General features: G+C 35.8%; 1 protein-coding gene across 4 annotated transcripts in view; it reads left to right on the forward strand.

Annotated features, from left to right (window-relative positions):
• Positions 1-16,150, forward strand: part of LOC103999472 (uncharacterized) — a 41,537-nt gene extending 25,387 nt beyond the window's left edge. For all 4 annotated transcript variants that reach the window (XM_018818308.2, XM_018818307.2, XM_009421225.3 and 1 more), the window contains 15 exons: positions 1,624-1,691; positions 1,770-1,838; positions 1,911-1,988; positions 2,079-2,174; positions 5,402-5,472; positions 6,765-6,842; positions 6,920-7,013; positions 8,689-8,787; positions 11,127-11,344; positions 11,429-11,543; positions 13,639-13,770; positions 13,848-13,955; positions 14,082-14,191; positions 14,283-14,369; positions 15,144-16,150. In XM_018818308.2, the coding sequence (XP_018673853.2) occupies positions 1,624-1,691; positions 1,770-1,838; positions 1,911-1,988; positions 2,079-2,174; positions 5,402-5,472; positions 6,765-6,842; positions 6,920-7,013; positions 8,689-8,787; positions 11,127-11,344; positions 11,429-11,543; positions 13,639-13,770; positions 13,848-13,955; positions 14,082-14,191; positions 14,283-14,369; positions 15,144-15,636 (1,916 nt within the window). In that variant the 3' untranslated portion in view covers positions 15,637-16,150. The remainder of the gene's footprint in view (positions 1-1,623; positions 1,692-1,769; positions 1,839-1,910; positions 1,989-2,078; positions 2,175-5,401; positions 5,473-6,764; positions 6,843-6,919; positions 7,014-8,688; positions 8,788-11,126; positions 11,345-11,428; positions 11,544-13,638; positions 13,771-13,847; positions 13,956-14,081; positions 14,192-14,282; positions 14,370-15,143) is intronic.
• The last annotated feature ends 8,501 nt before the right edge of the window (positions 16,151-24,651 follow it).

Raw genomic sequence — 24,651 nt, forward strand, 5'->3', positions numbered from 1 at the left:
CAGGCGATCGAACCAATGTTTTACGTCTGGTTTGATCTCCGGTGCTTTAGTTGGTTCAATCGAACCAACTAAATCACCGATAGGCTCCCTCTCGCGTTTTCCCCGACTTCCCCAACCCTAACACTCGCGATTTTGCCGTCGAGATTTCTTCTCCGCTTTCGCTGCTCTCTACTGCCGCTACCACTGTCGCTAGTCGCCGCTGCCACAATCGTTGCTCGCCGACTTCTCACTGCTGCCACAATCGTCGCTCGTCATTGCTGTCGTCGCTCGCCGTCCCACTCCCGCTATCGCTCGCGGCTCCCGCTGTAGCTGCCGCTCGCCGCTCCCGCTCCAGCTACCGCTGTCGTTGCCTCAGTAGCCTTGGTCTTCTCACACTCTTCTCACTATACTGTTAACAATATATTAACAGTATACTGCTTACTGTATACTAATAATAGTATTTTTATTTATTAGATTAATAATATATTATTTTGATTTTAATGCTATTAATTTTTATTTATTTAAAATTATTGTTAAGTTTTAGAATAAATGGCAAGCGTATAGAGCAACTCAATAGATTTGATGTAAAATTTTATTGTTTTGATTTTTGAGACTTTTTATTAATATGATATTGTGATTTTGTACCAAATTTTCTTAATTTAATAGTATATTTTTTTATTTAAATAATTTATGTTAATTATATTATATATTTTTATATTTTAGCGTCTCGCTTCGCTCGGGCGAGCGCCTGGCGCCTGGCGCCTGGCGCCTTGGGCGTTTTTGGACTTTAACGCCTTTTGGCGCCTAGCGCTTTTTAAATCACTGGGTGACATCGTCTTGCCTGGGGAGAAGAGAGGCGACGTCACAGATTTTTTTTTCTTATATATATATATATGTAGATGTTTTTCTTTTATATATATATATATATACACACATATATATATACGCAGCGGTATACCGAAATATATCGCTCGGTATACAGTATCATACCGTACAACGTATCTCGAAACTCCAGTATGATACGATATTTCAATCCTTGCTCTAGATTGATTTTAGAGGTGATCACCATTTTGTGATTTTTAATTTGGTTCATGACTACATTTTCTCCATGTAATATTTGCATATTGGATGGTCCTATTTTGTTTAGTCAATTCATACTCTTGAACTACTTATGTAACAGCATAAGATCATGGTTACTCAACTGTGGTAGTGTGGTTGCTGTTCCTATTCACTTTCATATTTTTATTCATTCCTGGTATCCTTGTCTCTTACAATGAGAAATTTTATTTGTTTAACAATTGGGTTTCATTACCTTGAGCTTTTTCTATGGGGTTGAGGTGTCATTAGAGAAGTTTTATTTATGAATTGAATACACCTGCTTCATCAGTTTGGTGGGCTGCAGTAGGTTAAGTAGGTTTCGGATCATGATTTTTCAACCATTTTGGAAAACTGACCCTTTATGTTAGCATACACAGACCCAACTAACTTGTTTTAGTAGACCACTTTGCAAGGTAATGTGTATTTAAGGCTAACCCTTTCTATCGTGTAATTTACTTTTTCCATTGACATGTACATATATATCCTTTATAATTACATTGAAATATTAAAATTACCAGTTTGTATGAAAAATTGTGTTCTTTGCAGATGATCCTGAGCTCCCTCAAGTGCAACGGCATCGTGCTTTTTTGAAGGAGCATGTTGTTTTCAAGGAGGTCATATAATTGAAAAATGCATCACAACTGACTTGCTCATGAATTTGGTGAATTCTAAGTTCCTTGTTTCTTTTCCAGGCCATCCCTATCAAAGACTCGTCTGTCTTGTCAAAGATTCATCAAACTTACAGAGTTGCTTATGTAAAGGTCATTATTTTCCTTGGTTATTGACTTGGATCTTTCTTACTTGGGGCCTTATAATTGTTGTAATAATTTTAGGATGTGATTTTGGCAAGGGTGTTGGATGAGGCTACAATAGCAAGTCTTAGCTCAATCATTCATGGAAATAATTCTTTTGTGAGAATCTCAATCTTTGTTCTTTGATTATTTTTAAAATAGTTGTGAGATTTATCTGGTATTCAAATTGTGGTAACGATTTCGTTTTAGGTTATTTCTTTGTTGAAAGATGATACTTCTTTTATACAAGAATTATTTGCAAGGATGAGATCAACATCCACTTCAGCTGAATCAAAAAGGGAGTTGGTATGATAATATCTTTTCTAGATCATTTGGGAACTTTCAAGTAAAGCAGAGGTTTCTCAATATGTTTTTTTAACCTTGTATTATTCACCGTGCTGATATGTAGTATTGTGAATTGAATATTTCTGTCAGTAGTTTTTTGATAAAACTAGTAAATCAATTGCTTACAATGCGTGCCTTTTAAGTAATGATCAGTGTCAAATTTTGTCCTTACTGAATAGCTTTGCCTTTTAGCTTATATTCTAAAGTATTTTCAGGTAAATCTGTTGATACTAATATTTTGCATCGTATTATATTTTTGTTGCGGATAATGATTCTTTTTCACAACTGCTTATGGAGTAAAAAAGTTATAATCTTGATGCATTCCAGTGGAAAGATGCAATCCGAAAATTTTGTTCTTATGGAATAATTTTGCTTCTTAGCTTATATTATAATATATTTTTAGCGCAATATTCCCATTGTATTATATTTCTGTTGAGTATGATCTTTTTTTCTCAACTGCTTATGGAATTCAAAAGTTATAACCTTGATGCTGCAATCCATTAGAAAGATGTACTCCTTGCAATATATTTTGCTTGTCACATTAGTACTTCAACTATTGATTTTTTTCTCTATTATATCTTTTCAATTATAAATAAAATAGCATTTTGAATGGCCTGGTCCTTGATGGGTAGAAAATGGCCTTCATGGACTCACTATGCCTTTTGCAGCTATTATTCTTAATAGTTTCCTAATGTATTATTGAGTTGTGGTGCCAACATAATGGTGACTTGTCAGACTGGTAAATATTGCTCATACCAAACTGTACCAGACTAACAGGCTGATTAGACTTGTATACAGTTTGGTACTGATTCTAATGAACTACCCAACCGCTTGATAGTGCACCACCGATTCATATGGATGTTAGTGGCAGGTCATGATATTTCATGCTCAAATATGCAATCAGTATTTTTCTAAGAGCTGGATAACAGATAATGAGAGAAACTAAAGCTTACAGATGGAGATGCTTCTTTAGATGGATTATAAGGCTGGAAATAAAAAGAAGAAAACTCAGCTTTATTTTCTATTTCTGCTTAGTTTAGGGCTTAGTTGTATTTAGTTTGACCCCAATGATCAAATTGATTGTTGGGGCTTATTTTGGCGCTTTAAATCCACCTCCCTTGCCCTTTATTCACTCACACTCAATGACTAATCGGTTGATTCAAGATCAATGAGAGCAACTTCCTTGATAGAGCACTCTTCAACAAAGTTATTCCTTGATGAATCGAAAAGATAAATTCAAAATTTATCTTCTTATAATCAAGAATTTCTATTCATTTATGACTTATATACACTTTATTCTTAGCTAAATATAATTTATATTACCAATAAATTTTTAAAAAACTCTAAAACTAAAATTTTATTTTCCCACCATTTTTTGGTCATTTTCTCGAAAACTAGTACACATCAGTGATTTAAAAGCGCTAGGCGTTAAAAGGCGCCAAGGTCCAAAAACGCCCAAGGCGCTAGGCGCTCGCCCAAGCCAAGCGAGGCGCTAAAATATAAAAATATATAATATAATTAATAAATATAATTATTTAAAATTTTAAATAAAAATATGCTATTAAATTAAGAAAATCTATTAACCATATTGAAAATTAATCATTTCAAATAAACTTAATATTAAAAGTATACTGTATACTGAGCCTGCTGACTGAGAAACGAGGAAGTAGCGGCAGCGGCGAGCTGCGAGCAACGGTAGCGGCAGCGGGAAAGGGAGCGGGAGCGACGAGCAGCGGGAGGCGCTAGCGGCGACAGCGTTTGCGAGCAGCGACAGCGGCGAGCAGCAGGAGTAGGAGCGGCAGCAGGAGTACGAGCGGCGAGCAGCGGGAGGCGCGAGCGGCGACAGAGGCAGCGTTTGCGAGCAGCGGGAGCAGGAGCGGCGAGCAGCGGGAGGTGCGAGTGGCGACAGAGGCAGCGTTTGCGAGCAGCGAAAGCGGCGAGCGGCGACAACGGCAGCGTTTGCGACCAGCGACAGCGGCGAGCAGCGAGATCGGGATCGGGATTGGGAGTGGCAGCGGGTTAGGGTTGGGTAAGGGTTAGGGTTATATCGGTTTAGTTGGTTCGATTGAACCAACTAACCAACCGAACCAGACCGAAAATCCTGGTTCGGTCGCCTTGGTTTACCCAGGCGCTCGCCCGAAGCGCCCAGCGCCTGGGCTCGGGCGAGCCCCCAGGTGGCGCCTGTTTGAAGTGCGCTGCCTGGGAGATTAGCGAGGCGCTCAGGCCTCGCCTCGCCTCGCCCGAGCGCCTAGGCGAGCGCCCGAGCGCCTTTTTCAATCACTGGTATGCATCAACAAACCAATGCACGTTTCATATCAACAAACGAACATGGTATGCATTGGCAAACCTAAACCCTAACTACAAAAGGTAGAATAAGAAATATTTGCATTCGTGAGTATTTAGTGTATTCAAAATTAAAGTGTTGAAACATGTATGTATATATTTAAAGAAGTCCCATAAACGCACGAGTAATATTAGGTGGCAATTTTTGAATAGTGGTGTGATGAGAGATAAAAGACCTAAGAAAACTATAATAGATACTGTAACAAATGATTTGATTGCTTTGAGTCTGACTTGCGAGATCGCTCTCAATGGAGCTAAATCATGCAAAAAGATTAATGTGTCTGAACTCAAAAGTTCAGACATCATTACTTGTTGTTTTTGTCATAATTTTCTGTTGATCATGTCTTTTTATTACATAGTGGCTGAACATATATATATATATATATATATATATCTTCTTTTTGACTGAAATTTAGAATGAAGTACTTGGTTTGTCACAGATTCATGTTATATGAATAATGTTTGTTCCAAAATTGGTACCATGGCAAGGCTTAGACTGCTTACATTAACCCTTTTCAGATTCCATTTTGGTGATGGCCTCATGCTCAGGGCCTGCATAAACTTACCTAGTCTAAGATTCCATAATGCAAGTAGTTGGCCCTTTATTGGGATAATGGCATCCATATCATATCTTCTCTTATGTATTGTCTATTCTGAATACAAAAGACTGATGTTATAATTCCTTTTTTATAAATGTGATCTTACACCAATAAGATCATATTATGTACTTTTTTGCTTTGATGTTGATCTGACTACAGTGTTAAAATTTCATATATGTTGCTGATTATATGTTCTGACTTTTGTTAAATTGATTCTTTTGAGAGATAAATTTTCTTCATTTCTAGGTATTGTTCTTGCATGAATTTTGCAATCTGAGCAAAAGTTTGCAGCCAGTTCAACAATTGCGGCTTTTCCGGTAGGTGTTTAATTATGGCCTCATAGATGTATTTTATGTTGTAAATTGGTCTAGAATTAGGCAACGGATTGATGGATTTATTGTGGTTCTGGAGTTTGGTCAACTCTTTGTGAATTATGGAATTATTGGTAAGAATCCTCTTGCATCATTGTTTGATGTTTAATTTTGTCCTTTTATTATTGTTTAGTTGAATTGAGTCCTGTTCATTGGACTGTTGGACAAAATTGTTGCCTCTGTTTATATGGCTGGTGTTCAATCACTAACAAAATGGATATGCTTACAGCACGATTGTGCTTTCGTCTTCCTCTTCATTCTCCTATGTTTTCACCACCACCACCTTCTCATCCTTATCCTCTGCCTCTCTTGCAACCGAGGTCTTCCCCTCTTTAACACCGGTCACTCCTTTTCTTCCTCCCAGTCACATTCAATTTTCTCTAATCCTCACCTACTGCCACACAACCTATTTCCCATAGTCGCTTATATGGGAGCGAAAAAGCAAAGGAAGAAGAAAAGATAGGGATGGACCTGCACATCTTTTACATTTCCGGCTATTGTTGTGCCTCTCCAGTCAACACCAACAAAAATTGAGGAGAAGAGTAAGGTTTTAGCATCCTCTATTATAACCAAAGAAGGAAGGGAAGTGGCTGTAGTCCTATTTTGTTTCATCTCCAACATGGGCCCAACATGGCCCTAGCAAAACTTTCAGAGGTGGGGAATAAAGTACCAACTCCAGCTGTCTTCATCCTCTTGTCTCCAGTCACCCTCTCTGACTGCACAAAAAAGGGCCGAAGAAGAGGGATTGATGGTGTTGGTGAAGAGGAGGAAGATGAAGAAATGAGAGATGTAATTGGAATTGTGTTAGATGATGTGGAAAGTTTGGGCTCGGTAGGTACAAGGCAAAATATGATATGTGGTGGGCCAGCACCAGCAAAGATTATTTTTTTAATTAGTATTTGATGTCAACAAGCAATGATGCGGTGCAACATTGTTCTCATAACCATTTTTCTCTTGTAGCTGTTTCTTTTTAATTGTTAAATGAAATATTTTTAGCTGACGGATCAATTTTGCTGTACTTTTTTGTTGAATGATAAAATAATCCTACCTAGATTATATTCTTCCTGTCTAGAAACACTTCTATGGTTAAATTGTAAAAGCTAGCTGTATCCCTAATTTTGTCCTTGTACTAAAAAGAACCAGTTGTGCCTTTTTCTAATGTTTTATTAGTTAATTAAAAAGTCTCAGTTTCTACATATATATCTTTGTTTCTGTTTAACAGTATTTATTGCTTATAGAGATCTTGCTGCTGAAGGCATATTCGACATCGTAACAGATGCATTGCAGAGTCAGGACAGAAAGCTTGTTTCTGCCGGGTAAATGGTAGACCTTTTTCTCTTGTTGTTAGAAATACAAATTGCTCCACTCTGTATATGTTGCATCGATAATGCAGGACAGACATCCTTATCCTCTTCCTCAACCTAGATCCTAGTCTTCTCAGAACATATGTCATCCAGCAAGAGGCAAATTCTCTTCTTGGGCTTCTGGTAAGCAGGCTGCTAGTTGCTTGGTCTGGTAGAACATATATCCTTGTTTTTTCTCTTGAAAGATGTCAGAATCATGGACTTATGTTAGTTGAACCTGCAGAATGCATGTCACATGGATATTCTTCTAATAAGTGGCACACCATAGATATAGGGCCATGTGCTTTTCAGGTTCTGGTTCGGGTTGCCACTGTATTGTGATGTATGCCCTGTTGCGATGATCACATGCTAAGGCACATGACAGGTTTTATGCATTGGCATCATATATAGGATGCATCAATGTAACACTTTGGCATTCTGGGCCAGAACTCATTGGCACCAATCAGCACCTCAATCCATATGTCAAGATGTAATTGTTGTGTTATCTTTAAATATTTGACTGGCCTTGACTTGTGCTTGGTGTGTGCCCAAAGATTAATATCAGGTATGAATTTGATACGCACCACACAAGTTTGAAGTCCTTATATGGTTGATTTAATATGGCACCACTCAGAATGAGAGTGATATTTTTAGCATGTTAAGGATACATGTTATGTATATTATTCAGCCAACCTCTGCTATTCTAGTAAATTCTATAATGATTCCTATCTGAGTATGTATTGGAGAGTTTTTGGATATTGGTGGATTATTAATTTTGAGGAAACAAGGTAAAGGGGTGAGTTTTAATTTTGGTGAAAAAAGGTTAAGTAGGGGAGCATAGGTCTTTGATGTCTATCCCTCCAATAACTTCTCATGTGTACACCTTAAAATGGAAATCCATCTTGATGTGTTTTGTTGTTGAAATATACAATTCATTCTGGAAACCTCGTCTGATGAGGAAATGATACCTGATGTGTTCTCAAACTGATGTACATGAAACATGCTTCACAGCAGGTTTTGGACCAAGTTGTTCATCACGCTAATCATGAACTGGACAGTACTAGCACAAAACATATAGATTGGTGCTGGTACTGTTCATTTATACTCTTTTATTATTTTGTTCAATAGGACAAAGTGTTACAGGTCAAGTCTACCGTTCTTGTACCAGTAACCTATCTATCTGATAGATTATCAAAACTGGTGTCTGACGAATATTTAACCTTAATATCCATTGCCGACTGTTCCATCAACAGGTAAGACGGACAACACATCTGTTGTGTAGGTCAATATGTTCCTTATCACTCATTCAAAATATGGGTAGGAATAATGAATACCACTTCTCTTTGGTTTTAGAGATTGTCATGTTATAAGCATTTACTAATCTGGTCTACATGTCCTTTGGTAACATTTATTCATCTTTCTTTTATCTAGCTGCAATTGTTTTCATCACCAAAACAGTGTACATGACTATAATAATTGTATTTATTTATAATATTACAGAGAAACTCTATTTTAGGTTTATAGGCAATAATTCAGTCAGAAACTTCTTTGTACTATGTTACCCATGAAACCAGCATTTAATTCTCTTTTTTTTTTTTTTTGGTAGAACTTGTTTGTACTATGTATCCATTAAATCTGTACTAAGTTAAATAACAGATTCAGATATGGGTATTGCTGAAATGATACCAAGTAATTCATTTTCTATGCCACTAAAAATGATTAGTTTATATATAAACAGAAATTTATATGTCTGTATTCTTTGGTGGCTTTGTTTTTGTTTTTCTGGTACAAATCTTATGGAACTTCTTTTTCCCCTCAGGTTGAAGGTATGATAAGCAATTTCACAGAGGATATGCATTGTCAGTTCCTTGAGATCATTCGCATATTGGTGGATTCACACAATGCTTCGGGATTGCAGGTGCTCTAAGATTTAAACTTCTTTTTAATATCTCATCTATTTAGTATATTGTTTTATCTTTTTGGCTTGAAGTTTGTATGAGTTTTCATTAAAGATATATATCCATGGATAAATTCTGAAGCAGCTGATAACGTCTATCTTGTTTTTCTCTTCATTGGGGTTTCTCTTTCCTTGTTTTTGACATAATAAAGACTTAATTGTTTTAATGAATATAACTCTCAATTTTCTTTGTGCTTATAATTAAAATAGGAAACAGCAATAGTGTATCGTCAATGGTTATATCTGCTGGGTTTAAATTTTCCTTGTGACCATCTGATAGAACCCCAGAGGAATTCTATGTAGATTGATCTTTGAGGGAGATTACTCCTTGGAACACTATAGGGGTTTCACCCTCTTAGAAGTCGGCCAAATGGCTGCTAGCTTATATAGGACTCCAAACTCTAGCCCTAGGGGCTGTTTCCTAAGTGAGTTACCCCTTTTGCCCTCAGCTCTAACCAATTGGCCCAATAAAAGGAGGCGGCAGCTAGGATTTCCAAAGGCCCAATATAAACCCTAGCTACTCTTCTTTATAGGATAGAGGCGGCTAGGTGAGGTTTATTATAATCTCACAAGGTTTTATTAGCTGCTTCTTGGTTGAGTAGGACCCAACCCTGCTAGGGTCCTATCACCGTCTGCAGCCTGTTGCTTTATTCTCACATGAAGACCTTGTCCTTTCCCTATAGACAGCACCTTCTAATATATAACATATAAGGAAATAGTACATTATGATATCTAATCCCTATTAGGTAATTCAATGTGTATAGTCCATGTAGTACATTCTATTCAGGCTGCTTGTCCCAGCACAGTTGTGTGTGCCATGGGCCACAGCCAGGTTGGACAAAACATAAGATCTAGGTTGTCAAGACCAAGGTTTAACTCATCGGTCCGAGCTGGCATGCCAGCTGGCCGGCAACATGGCACGTGTCACCCCGTACTAGTGTATTGACACATAGTACGCTGGTGCATACTGGTGTTTCGATGAGAAAGAAAAAGCGGTTGAAAAGGAAGGTCCAGTGGAGAAACAAAGGAGGAAGAAGGAGAAAGGAAGAAAGAAGAAAAGAAGAAAGAAAAGAGGTCAAAGTGCAGTGATACCTGGGAAGCAGCGATAGCGTCGAAGGGAGGTAGCAGCATCAGTGGCGAAGTGGCGAAGAGGCAGCGCTGCGGCTTCGTACATGATAAGAGCCCTAATGCCTTTTTTTTTTAATATGCTGAAATGGACTCACATTTTGATTATTATTATTATTTTAATTTGGACCGCCCAAAACGGGTTGGTCCATATATCGGTCCATGCCCGGACGAGTATGTACCGCCCAAACCATACTGTTTCGGGTGGTACAGCAATCCTTGGTCAAGACACATCTAGGTACTTAACTAACACCAACTAAAATCTCTCTGATAAACACTCTATTATCTTGGAGTGCCATAATAGTAAAAAATTGGTTATATATTGAACTGCAAAGAATCAAGGATTTAGTATAGTTTTAGCGACAAGTTTGTAAAGATTTGTTTAAATTGTTTATTGAATCTTTAAGTATGATCTTTAGCTTGGTTTCGTTGTAGATTTTGAAACTCTGTAATATGAGCTTAACTTTAAGAGTTCGTAGTTTGTTTCACATGAGGCATAAAACTAGCTATATCTTTTCTTGTGTTTTGTTTCGCTATTTATTTATTTTAATATATATAAGCAAATTATGAAGATTCTGTATGACACGCATGGTTGACCTAATGCAGACTTCAATTTTTACAAGCCTTACCTGTGTAATAATCAGATCTATCTTGGTTCTTTTGAAGGACCAGCTGCTCTGACTCTCTTAATTTTCTGATCATCAATGCTTATTTATACATGACCCTGCAATTGAGTCCCCTATGAACTATTGCTGTTCGTGAGTCTTTTGTGGTTGGAAGATGACATTTTGTAGTAAATTATTGCCAGTATTTGTTAAATAATCTTATCCTCTCTTAAAAAAAATTAAATTATTGAATGCAACTTTGCTCATGGCATGTTCATATGGGATGACTGTGATTTATATGCTACTATTATTTTTGGCATTTGATCAAATCTACTTTTGTACTTTCTTGTTATGCATTTGGTGTCGCCGACACTATTCAAGTTTATTGATGCAGGTAAAACATAGAAAGACCATTTGTATTTGGTAGTTTTTCCTGGTCTGATTGTTGGAAATCATATGTTGAAATTAGCTTGTAAGGATTGTTCTGTCCTTTATCTTTCTAACTGTTTCTCATATAGTTTTTCATTTTGATTTTACTATTTACCTGCCTAATACTTCTGATTGTTGCAGAGAGATGCAATTATTGATATTTTCTATGAAAAACATCTCAATCGATTAATAGATGTTCTTGCATCATCTTGTCGAACAAGAAATAATTCTCCCACCATTCCGAGATCGGTTACCTCTTGTGGTGTAGTTGAATCTCATGCTGTCACTAAGCCTGAAATTTTATCGAACATCTGTGATTTGCTTTGCTATTGTGTGGTTCAACATCCCTACAAAATAAAGTGAGAATGTATTTCAAGTAATCAGATTTTATTTTTGTTTATTATGGCCAGAGAAACTAATGTTCTTTCTGTTTCTGGTTTCAGGTGCAACTTTCTTATGAACAATGCCATGGAGAAGGTCTTGTTTCTGACAAACAGAAGAGAGAGATTTTTGGTTGTGGCAGCTGTTCGTTTTATACGAACTGTCATCTCTCGCAATGTGAGTGTTTGTTTTATGTAAAGGACTTCAATTGTGAAAAAGACCATATACCCATAAATCTATTTTTCATCATTTTTGTGTGTGATGCCTGGAAAGCGTGTGCCTCAGTCAATTCAGCTGCTGCTTACTTTTAAACTCTTCACTAACTGAAATTAACTATAATCCATCTCTAGATATCAGGATAAAGATATATTTCCAAGGAATGTGCAACGAATGTTTGAAAAAGTGAAGTAATAGCTTCCTTTCCTTTTACTGGTATAACATGTTACAACAGTTTATTATTGGCTGTTCTCTGTGGTCATTTTGTCTTGATCAATTTTTTAACATGTTTTCTGTTCAGTGGCTAGGTTCAGACACAAATGGACAAATGTTATGCATGTAGATACATGATATTCTTTTTAAATTTGCTTTTACATTCTGATATTGCTACTGATAGTCTATTGTAGAAAACGTATCTAGCTAATTACCCTATCTCTCAAAAAAAAAAACTCTTTATCTCTTATCAAAAACATATTATAATAGGAAAAGGGTTGTTGCCATATTACTTAACAACGGCAGAAACCATAAAATTATTATCTAATCATGTCAAATGTAATGGTGATAAACTAGTTTTTGTTGGTACCAAATAGTAGCTTCTCTTTTGCCTGATACTGCATACATGACATTTGACTCTTGTCAAGCCCTAATTGGCAAGAGTCTCATGCATTTGAGTGTTGTTTTTGTTATGGCAATGTTGCATGTGTGTAGCATTAATGAGCTGAGATTTTTAGCCCTGGACCACTTGTCATGATTTGAATTAATTTGTAGTTTCTTTTGTTACATTTGGTTAGAAAAGTTTGTGGCAACCTTTGAGAGAAGGTAGGCAAGCACATCAAAAAGCTCTCGTTGAGAAGTTCAATAAGATGCATATCAAAATTCTCAAAGTAGTGTTTCTGCCAAATGTTGATCTCAAGTCCAGATTAAGACGTTTAAGTTTTAGGTTACTGGCAGCCACCATTAAACTGTATTAGATATTATGAGCATGGCTTTTGGCTGCTTTTATTACAGGACTAGGTTGTTACCAGGAGTGACACAAGACACTATCACTCAGGTGTATCAAAGTGTAAAGGGTGTAAAGGGTGTAAAGGGTGGTGGGTTCTGAGATTGCTCTAACTGACCTATCAAATCATCCATTCACACATTGTGCAACTTAAGCAAGAATTCTTGTATTATTCATAGTAAGGGTAAAAATTCTAAGATAAAAGACTAGATTGGTAACTCAGAATAGCCAAACACTTTCAAGGAAAAAGGATTACAACTATAGATACAATCACTAGAAGAAGAATTAATGGAATTTGCTTTTATTACAGTACTGCAGCACACTGTAGCAGTGCTACAGTGCTCGGTACACCTGGGTGTACCGCTCGGTACACCGTACCGTACCAGTATCGAGCCCAGGTCGAAATACCGGTACGGTACGGTATTGCGAACCTTGGTTGGTACACCAGTACGAACCGATAATGCGAACCATGTGTGAAACAATCAAGATTTAGTCTATGTCTTGGTGGTAAAGACTAGTGATTTTGTGTCATGCAGATTGAAGTTGTAAACATAGATATTGTTGTAGATAAGAATTTTAAGGATGATCTAAAATCTGATGATAGGATTATGGATTTATAATTTGTGTTTAGGGAAGAGATTTTGGATGTATAATTGCTTATGCCCCCTCAAATTGATCTATATGATCAAGCAAAATGGAATTTTGGAAAAATGTAGATGAAATTATTCATGAAATACCTTCAATTGAAAACTTACATTGGACAAAATTTGTGACTTTGGATGTAGGGGAATAAAAAAAGTGGTATATTTTAGATTTTACTATTTATGATATCATAATTGTTATATTTACTTTGAGAGGATAGATGATCATGAATATTTTGATTTCTTACATGAGTGACATGATCATAGTAAGAGACTCTTTATTGTTACAAAGTTAGAATTTCATGCAAGTGTTGCAAAGAGAAATCATGAGGAACATGTTCATGCAAGAACTTCAAAGTTTTATTGCTTGCGTACAATGATTTGATGGTTGGTATATTTTACCTGCTTTTTTTAGGATGAGCATCTTCTTCGCCATATTGTGAAAAATAATCTTCTGAAACCGATCATCGAGGCCTTCATCAAGAATGGTGATCGATACAATATGCTGCATTCAGGAGTACTGGAACTTCTCGAGTATATCCGGAAGGTACTTTTTTTTATTGTGCTCTTCTAAGCACAGAGCCCCTTGAATTTTGCTCTTACTAGTGTATTGCATTTATGTAGGAGAATCTCAAAATTCTGGTCATTTATGTGGTTGAGTGTTTCTGGGAACAACTACTAAAATTTCAGCATCTGGGGATAATTCAGGCCCTAAAGATTAAATATGAGCAGGTATGAACTCTACGTTATGGTATTTAGTGGCTCTTCTATCCGTAATTGTTGATACACTAACAATAAAGCAGCTAAATATACTCTGAATTTGCAATTTAATTAGGGTGTTTTGATGCTTCAAAACAGTGTCTGGAGAAATCTGAGGCTAACAACACTAATACTGCAGTCGACTCTCAAAAAAGGATAGAGGAGCGGACCCTTGAAAAAGAGGAGGAAGACTACTTTAATGAAGACAGGTGTGATTAATTAACCTACTGTTGCTAGAAATAATTATAATTACTTAGTTAAGTATATTTCTTGTGTTTCTGATATCCATTTCTTGTTCAGTGATGAAGATTCTGGTGCTCAGCATATGCATAACCAACATGCACATGCGACGTTGCCTAATGGAACCAAAGTCAACTACTCATCAAGGTACCTGTTAGTCCTTTTTATTTTTTTAAGAACTTTACCCTAAAAAAACATGCATGTATCTAGTAAATGTAGCATTTTAATGACCCAATGACACATCATTATCAACAAAACTAAACACCCATAGAGTTTTTTTCCTCCCATATTTTACACCATGATCAGCAAAACTAAAAATAAAAAAATCTGAATTAAACTTTTAAAATATATTCTCAAAGTTAATATTAGATTTTTGTATGTGTTATTGTTGCAAATATCTCAATATAGAACATGGACAACATTTAATTCAAGTACATTTGACGGTACAAGAATAAAACAATCATGTTGGATCTTACCATCAAAGGTATTATTTCATTCAGGATTTGGATTGTTTAGCACCATCTAGGTCCATTACAGAATTTGGATTATTGAAGTCTAAAATCCTGACTAAACTGGGGAATCCCAACTCATATTCTTTTAATATACCTTGACGACAAAACTTGTATTTATGAAGCACAAGGGGTCTTTCTCTGTATCTTATTTTTTGATACTGTGCTGTTGTTGAATTGTTGATTGTTTCTGACATCTGTTACACTTTTCATATCATTTGATTTTGATCCATAGGAACTGATAATGCATCGTGGCAAAGCAATATGGCATTCTTTGTGTATTAATCGTCTTTAGAATGTTACTGCTTACTATAGGTTCTTTAAAGATATAATTCATCTATAGTTTTTATGTATGGATCATTGAATGTGCTTCATGCATTGTTTTATTTTTTGTTACCATATATTTTTGTAGGTCTGGATCTGTTGGACTGGTTGATTATGAGGACGACGAAGATGATGATGACTATAATCCACCTCCTAGGAAATCAGAACCTTCCATGGACAATGATGATGACGATGGTTTTCCCAAGATTAAACGCAAGTCATCAACTACTGTTAGTTTGAAAGATGAGAAGCTTTTGGTGACAAAGAAACAGAAACTGGAGGTTCGTTTAAATGATGGTGAGGATGCTTCTGTGGCTTCGACCTGTGGCAACCATGACTCACCCTGTAAAAGTGAGCCCTTGCATGACTCTCCTTCCCAGTTAGATTCAAATGGAAGACCAGATGAAAGTGACATTGAAGGTGAATCTGCAAACCCTCAAATCCATCGTTTATCTGATGCTTCAGATACTGGGCAGTCAAGTAGAGATGACTGTCCATCGGTGCCCCACAACAATCCATCGCCCAAGAGGGTGGTGAATGACAAAAACATATCTGGTTCGGAGCCATTTTCAGTACGATGAAGTGACGCTCCTACCGGGGCATAATTTGTCACATTTGATTTGAACCAAGGAACATCCGGATAGAATGTCTTCCCTCCAAGAAAAAGTGATGAATTAGAAGATCTCAACACCAGTATGGTGACACGTAGGTTCCAAACTTCAGATGAACTTTGGGATTGCATGAGCTGTGCAACTTGAGCAAGTAAACTGACATGACAAAACCATTCTGCAGCCTGTAATATGCTTGCTCATTTTCATGACATTCACAGATCTAATGCATCTTTACATGATCTGGGCAAACCAAAAAAAAGAAGGGAAAGAAGAAGAAGAACAAGAAAGAGAAGAAATTGTGGCCCTTTTTTTCCTCAGAAATTTTGTGGGAATGTTTTTAGTATCATTATTGTAAAACTGAACAGATTATAATTTTCTCTTGAAATGTCAATAGCAGAGCAGGGATAGCAGAGTTAGATGGCCATTGTAATTCATTTGTGGCCTGGATATAAAAATTACCCTCTTGGTCCGAGGTATTGATTTTTCTCCTCATCCAAGCCACAAATTGGCTCGCGTATTGCCGTTTAGCAGGTATAAATTTGGTGGTGGTAGTAGTAAACATCACCAACAATCTCCTGCAGTGTCAGAGGGTCAAGAAGACAAGCTCTTAATAGTTGTGTGATAAAAGGTCAAAGTCACATTGCGGTACAACTACCTTGGAGTCCTATCCAATCCTGTGTCGCAGTTGGTTGGGGTATTGAGATGATTGATATCTTGCATTGTTGATATCTTTGCTCGTCCTGAACAAGCATATATTGGTGGAATAGCTTATGACGGCTATGCATGAAAAGATCATAATTTACACTATTTCAAGTAAAATTTAGCTAATTCTCTGCATGCATGCTACACTTTTTAACTGAACGAGCTTGACATGCTATTATCATTTTAGAATTCTCTGCATGAATGCTAACATATGTGATGACCTATGATCTATTTGCCCTATTTACTATAGGGAACTCTTTAGAGAAAAGTAATGAGGATAAACAATCTTGTCCTGAACAGGGATATATTGGTGGAATAGCTTAAGACGGCTATGCACGAAAGGTCATAATTTACACTAATTCAAACAAAATTTACCTAATTCTCTGTATGCATGCTACACTTTTTAACTGCATGAGCGTGACATGCTATCTTCATTTTGGAATTCTCTACAAATTTAGCTAATTCTGTGCATGCATACTACACCTTGTTGTGAGAAATTGCCCGCCCAATGAATCAAGACTGTGTGTTTCAATTATGTTCTGTTAAATAAAAGGAGGAAAGCTTTTTGGCCATGGTAATCACTATATATAACTTGTGCATACTATCTTGATTCACGATACTTTGTGCACAATCATCTGGTGTCGCTAGTGTTGTGTTATCTATGTGCCACTGGTTATATATTTTTCTGGATATTCAATTCTTCATGATCAATCAGTAGCCTTTAGGAAACCAATTTGCGTGAATCGGGAGATGCATGCACAAACTACCAACTGAAATCTCATAAGATCCAGTATTATATATGAATCTGAGAGTATAATTTACCAAGACTTATTCACTACTGATTCATACTTCCTCAGTTTCTCTCGAAGAAATCATAATTTGGAATGTAATTCTCTTTTTTTTATTTTGTTTCTTTTTGCAGTTTATATTTCTATCATAGTGGTACTTCTTGATGAATGATACCCATGAGATTTCTTTCGCTTGTTACATAATAAGCTCTGAAGTAAATTCACTAAAACCCAGAGAGAAATTGTAACAGAGTAAAATCAGACAACCTTTGGTAACCAAGTACAAAGGAGCATACCATCAATGGTCACTGTCCGGAAGAGCCATTGTTTCTTTAAACTCTTGATGGTGAAAGCATTAGGGCCGCCAGCCTGCTGATAAAACCCTTACGAAGCCAAATTTGGTAGAATTATTGATCCTGTTTCCGAAAGGTTTATGTCGATCACTATTTACCTAATCCATATGTGTTATCCTGCATATCTACCATGAGGCTTGTTACTTGCAGCCAAATGAACGGCAAAGTCTACCGCCTCTTTGTTGCACCTCTACCAATGTCTCCACTCATAGGCCGGCCATCCAACTATTGTAATGCAAGTATATATTTACAATGTCATTTTGTTGGACATAATAACAGATATGTAAGAAAGGCATTATACACATGTACACGAGTACAGAGATAATTTCGAAATAGCAAAACACAAAACAGAACACTTTGGAAGCAAAAGATATATACAAATATGAACCATCATCTGGTATATCCTAGTACAATTTGATAGGACCATTGTGCCAAGGTGTAAATATAATATATAAACAAGAACAAATGACTCACATGGATATGGAATATGACAAATTGTATGACTTGTATGTATACAATCTAGACCTCCATATGACCATTCATAAAAATCTAACAAAGTCTTACTAATGTATAAAAACAATGATATTCATTTTATTCTGCATTTTTATATGTAGTTCAATATTTTCTCATAACACATTAATGAAATTCATTTCTGTTCCTAGTTAAATTTTTTTGTTGCTAATGATACTTAGTCTTCTTTCTCTATTTGGCTAATTTCTTGATACTTCACCTTGGTATAATAGGATATAGGTAGGAGCATTTGCTTTATCATATTTAAGCTGTCTAACTAAACCAGGCTAAGATTTAGAGGTGAAAATATAATGTAACATGGATATCATCAGGTCCATTTCAAAACATGCTCGAAAAACTTTAATCTTGTGATCCAGTAAAACTTGTGAATGACACCCTGGACAAGGATCCAAAAACAGCAAATACCAAATATTTAATGTTAATTTACAAAATCACCATTGTATACTGACCCGCCATAGATTGTAGCATTTAATATAAGGCTGCATTATTGCATATATTATGTGTGTGTATGTGTGCGTATTGTGTTATGAGTTGTGTGTATAGTGTGTATTGTTTGTGTGTATCGTTTGTGTGTATGTTATGAGTTATATGTGTATGTGTGTGTGTTGTATATGTTATGTGTGTGTGTAGTGTGTTATTATGAGTTGTGTGTGTTATGTATGTTGTATGTGTTGTGTGTGTAATGTGTGTAGTTATGAGTTGTGCGTGTAATGTATATATTATGTATTTGTGTTGTGTATGTTATGTGTGTTTGTATAGTGTATATTATTTATGTGTGTGTATGTGTGTGTTTTGTGTATGATATGTGTGTGTGCTGTGTATGTTGAGTTGTGTGCGTGTATGTTTGTATTAATGTTATGAGTTGTGTGTATATGTGTGTGTGTGTGTTGTGTATGTATGTGTGTGTGTGTTTTGAGTTGTGTGTATATGTGTTTGTGCGTTTTGTGTAGTGCGTGTTGTGTATGTTATGTGTGTGTCTTTGAGTATTCTTTTGTTGTTTGTGTATGTTATGTGTGTTATTTGTATGTTTGTTATGAGTTGTGTGTGTGTGTATGTGTATTGCATATGTTATATATGTATATATTGTTATGAGTTGTGTATATATGTGTGTGTTGTGTATGTTGTGTGTGTGTTGTATGTAGTGTGTATTGTAATGAGTTTCGAGTGTATGTGTGTGTTATGTATATATTATGTGTGTTTGTGTATTGTGTGTGTATGTTGTGTTTTTTTTGTGTGTGTTGTTTGTGTGTGTGTTATGAGTTATGTGTATTATGTTATGAGTTGTTTGTGTATAGTGTGTTTTTTTGTGTTGTGTGTGTGTAGTGTGTTATGAGTTGTATATGTATGTATGTGTATATATGTGCATGTGTGTTGTGTATGTTATGTGTATGTGTTGCAGATATTATGTGTGTGTAGTATGTGTTGTTTGTGTATGTATTGTATGTGTGTGTTATGCATGTTGTGTGTGTATAGTGTTTGTTATTATGAGTTATTTGTATATGTGTGTGTTATGAGTAATGTGTATGTGTTGTGTGTGTAGTGTGTTATTTGTTATGAGTTGTTATGTATATGTTATGTGTGTGTATTATGAGTTGTGTGTGTATGTGTGTGTGTGTTGTTTATGTTGTGTGTATTTGTGTGTTGTGTGTAATGTGTGTTGTGTTATGTATAATGTGTGTTGTTATGAGTAATGTGTATGTGTAGTGTGTGTAGTGTGTTATTTGTTACGAGTTTTTATGTATATGTTATGTGTGTTGTGTGTGTTATGATTTGTGTGTTTGTGTTTATATGTAGTGTGTTATGCGTGTATTGTGTGTGTATGTTATGTGTGTGTTATTTGTGTATATGTTGTTTGTGTGTTATGTAGTGTGTATTGTAATGAGTTTCAAGTGTATGTATGTGTTATGTATATTAGTTGTGTATTGTGTGTATGTTGTGTGTGTATTGTGTTGTATATGTTATGTGTGTGTGTGTTATTAGTTGTGCGTTTATGTTTGTTTGTAGTGTGTGTTATATGTGTATTGTGTATATTATGTAGTGTGTGTTATTTGTGTGTAGTGTGAGTTGTGTGTGTTTTGTATGTATGAGTTATGTGTGTATAGTGTGTGTTGTGTTATTATTAATTTTAAGTTGTGTATGTTATGTGTGTGTTTGTTGTTTGTGTACAGTGTGTGTTATGTGTGTGTAGTGTGTGTTGTTTGCGTGTAGTGTGTGTTATGTGTGTAGTGTGTAGTTTGTGTGTGAGTGTGAGTTGTGTGTGTTTTGTATGTTATGAGTTGTGTGTGTATAGTGTGTGTTGTGTTATTATTAATTTTAAGTTGTGTATGTTATGTGTGTGTTTGTTGTTTGTGTGCAGTGTGTGTTATGTGTGTGTAGTGTGTGTTGTTTGTGTGTAGTGTGTGTAGTGTGAGTTGTGTGTGTTTTGTATGTTATGAGTTGTATGTGTATAGCATGTGTTATGTATGAGTTGTGTGTGTTGTTATTAGTTAGTTGTATGTTGTGTGTGTTATGTGTGTTGTTGAGTTTTGTGTGTTGTATATGTGTGTGTATGTGTGTGTATTGTATATGTTTTGTGTATGTGTTGTGTGTGTTATATGTGTATTGTGTATGTTGTGTGTGTTGTGTGTAGTATGTGTTATGAGTTATATGTGTTGTGTATGCTGTGTGTATGTACTGTGCATTGTGTGTTTTTTTTGTGTTGTGTGTTGTTATGAGTTGTATGTGTCTTATGAGTTGTGTGTGTTGTGTGAGTGTTATATATGTTGTGTGTGTAGTGTTTGTTGTTATGAGTTGTTTGTGTATGTTGTATGTGTTTTGAGTGTTGTGCGTATTGTGTGTTGTTATGAGTGATGAGTGTAATATGTGTGTAGTGTTGTTTCGTGTATATTTTGTGTGTGTGTGTTGTGTTATGAGTTGTGTATGTTGTATGTTGTCAAGAGTTGTGTGTGTGTGGGTTATATATGTTATGTGTTGTGTATGTTATGAGTTGTGTGTTTGTGTATTATGTGTGTGTTGTGTATGTTATGTGTGTATTGTTGTTTTTGTTTATGTGTAGTGTGTGTTATGTGTGTGTAGTGTATGTTGTTTGTGTGTGTAATGTGTTGTATGTGTATTGTGTATATTATACGTATGTATGTGTGTCTTGTGTGTGTTGTGTATGTATATTGTGTGTGGAGTTGTGTGTGTAGTGTGTTGTTATGAGTTGTGTGTTATATGTGCATGTGTGTTGTGTGTGTATGTGTATAGTGTGTGTTGTTTATGTTTGTGTGTTTAGTGTGTGTGTAATGTGTGTTGTGTATGTTGTGTGTGTTTGTGAGTTGTGTATGTGTGTGTTGTTATGAGTTGTGTGTGTAATGTGTGTAGTGTGTGTTGTTATGAGTTGTGTGTGTATTGTGTATAATGTGTGTTGTTAAGAAGTATTGTGTTGAGCGTGTAGTGTATAATATTATGTGTGTTGTGTGTGTATTGTGTTGTATATGTTATGTGTGTGTATGTTATGAGTTGTGTGTTTGTGTATTATGTGTGTGTTGTGTATGTTATGTGTGTATTGTTGTTTTTGTTTATGTGTAGTGTGTGTTATGTGTGTGTAGTGTATGTTGTTTGTGTGTGTAATGTGTTGTATGTGTATTGTGTATATTATACGTATGTATGTATATTGTGTGTGGAGTTGTGTGTGTAGTGTGTTGTTATGAGTTGTGTGTTATATGTGCATGTGTGTTGTGTGTGTATGTGTATAGTGTGTGTGTAATGTGTGTTGTGTATGTTGTGTGTGTTTGTGAGTTGTGTATGTGTGTGTTGTTATGAGTTGTGTGTGTAATGTGTGTAGTGTGTGTTGTTATGAGTTGTGTGTGTATTGTGTGTAATGTGTGTTGTTAAGAAGTATTGTGTTGAGCGTGTAGTGTATAATATTATGCGTGTTGTGTGTGTATTGTGTTGTATATGTTATGTGTGTGTATGTTATGAGTTGTGTGTTTGTGTATTATGTGTGTGTTGTGTATGTTATGTGTGTATTGTTGTTTTTGTTTATGTGTAGTGTGTGTTATATGTGTGTGTAGTGTATGTTGTTTGTGTGTGTAATGTGTTGTATGTGTATTGTGTATATTATACGTATGTATGTATATTGTGTGTGGAGTTGTGTGTGTAGTGTGTTGTTATGAGTTATGTGTTATATGTGCATGTGTGTTGTGTGTGTATGTGTATAGTGTGTGTTGTTTATGTTTGTGTGTTTAGTGTGTGTGTAATGTGTGTTGTGTATGTTGTGTGTGTTTGTGAGTTGTGTATGTGTGTGTTGTTATGAGTTGTGTGTGTAATGTGTGTAGTGTGTGTTGTTATGAGTTGTGTGTGTATTGTGTGTAATGTGTGTTGTTAAGAAGTATTGTGTTGAGCGTGTAGTGTATAATATTATGCATGTTGTGTGTGTATTGTGTTGTATATGTTATGTGTGTGTATGTTATGAGTTGTGTGTTTGTGTATTATGTGTGTGTTGTGTATGTTATGTATGTATTGTTGTTTTTGTTTATGTGTAGTGTGTGTTATGTGTGTGTAGTGTATGTTGTTTGTGTGTGTAATGTGTTGTATGTGTATTGTGTATATTATACGTATGTATGTATATTGTGTGTGGAGTTGTGTGTGTAGTGTGCTGTTATGAGTTGTGTGTTATATGTGCATGTGTGTTGTGTGTGTATGTGTATAGTGTGTGTTGTTTATGTTTGTGTGTTTAGTGTGTGTGTAATGTGTGTTGGGTATGTTGTGTGTGTTTGTGAGTTGTGTATGTGTGTGTTGTTATGAGTTGTGTGTGTAATGTGTGTAGTGTGTGTTGTTATGAGTTGTGTGTGTATTGTGTGTAATGTGTGTTGTTAAGAAGTATTGTGTTGAGCGTGTAGTGTATAATATTATGCGTGTTGTGTGTGTATTGTGTTGTATATGTTATGTGTGTGTATGTTATGAGTTGTGTGTTGTGTATGTTATGTGTGTATTGTTGTTTTTGTTTATGTGTAGTGTGTGTTATGTGTGTGTAGTGTATGTTGTTTGTGTGTGTAATGTGTTGTATGTGTATTGTGTATATTATACGTATGTATGTATATTGTGTGTGGAGTTGTGTGTGTAGTGTGTTGTTATGAGTTGTGTGTTATATGTGCATGTGTGTTGTGTGTGTATGTGTATAGTGTGTGTTGTTTATGTTTGTGTGTTTAGTGTGTGTGTAATGTGTGTTGTGTATGTTGTGTGTGTTTGTGAGTTGTGTATGTGTGTGTTGTTATGAGTTGTGTGTGTAATGTGTGTAGTGTGTGTTGTTATGAGTTGTGTGTGTATTGTGTGTAATGTGTGTTGTTAAAAAGTATTGTGTTGAGCGTGTAGTGTATAATATTATGTGTGTTGTGTGTGTATTGTGTTGTATATGTTATGTGTGTGTATGTTATGAGTTGTGTGTTTGTGTATTATGTGTGTGTTGTGTATGTTATGTGTGTATTGTTGTTTTTGTTTATATGTAGTGTGTGTAGTGTATGTTGTTTGTGTGTGTAATGTGTTGTATGTGTATTGTGTATATTATACGTATGTATGTATATTGTGTGTGGAGTTGTGTGTGTAGTGTGTTGTTATGAGTTGTGTGTTATATGTGCATGTGTGTTGTGTGTGTATGTGTATAGTGTGTGTTGTTTATGTTTGTGTGTTTAGTGTGTGTGTAATGTGTGTTGTGTATGTTGTGTGTGTTTGTGAGTTGTGTATGTGTGTGTTGTTATGAGTTGTGTGTGTAATGTGTGTAGTGTGTGTTGTTATGAGTTGTGTGTGTATTGTGTGTAATGTGTGTTGTTAAGAAGTATTGTGTTGAGCGTGTAGTGTATAATATTATGTGTGTTGTGTGTGTATTGTGTTGTATATGTTATGTGTGTAGTGTGTTGTGTGTGTATTGTGTTGTATATGTTATGTGTGTTGTGTGTGTGTATTGTGTGTATGTGTGTGTGTGTTATGAGTTTGTGCGTTTGTTTGTGTGTAGTGTGTGTTATATGTGTATTGTGTATATTATGTAGTGTGTGTTATTTGTGTGTGTAGTGTGAGTTGTGTGTGTGTTGTATGTTATGAGTTGTGTGTGTATAGTGTGTGTTGTGTTATTAAGTATGTTGTGTATGTTATGTGTGTGTGTTTGTTGTTTGTGTGTAGTGTGTGTTATGTGTGTAGTGTGTGTTGTTTGTGTGTAGTGTGTGTTATGTGTAGTTTGTGTGTGTAGTGAGTTGTGTGTGTTTTGTATGTTATGAGTTGTGTGTGTATAGCGTGTGTTGAGTTGTGTGTGTTGTTTATTAGTTGTGTGTGTATAGCGTGTGTTATGAGTTGTATGTTGTGTATGTTATGTGTGTGTAGTGTGTGTTGTTGAGTTTTGTGTGTTGTATATGTGCTGTGTATGTTTGTGTATTGTATATTGTTTGTGTATGTGTTGTGTGTGTTATATGTGTATGTGTATTTTGTGTTGTTGAGTTTTGTGTGTTGTATATGTGCTGTGTATGTTTGTGTATTGTATATTGTTTGTGTATGTGTTGTGAGTGTTATATGTGTATGTGTATTGTGTGTGTGTGTTGTGTATGTGTGTGTGTGTTATGAGTTGTGGGTAGTGTGTGTGT

Source organism: Musa acuminata, chromosome BXJ3-9, assembly GCF_036884655.1.
Source record: "Musa acuminata AAA Group cultivar baxijiao chromosome BXJ3-9, Cavendish_Baxijiao_AAA, whole genome shotgun sequence".
In the NCBI taxonomy this organism is placed as follows: domain Eukaryota; kingdom Viridiplantae; phylum Streptophyta; class Magnoliopsida; order Zingiberales; family Musaceae; genus Musa; species Musa acuminata.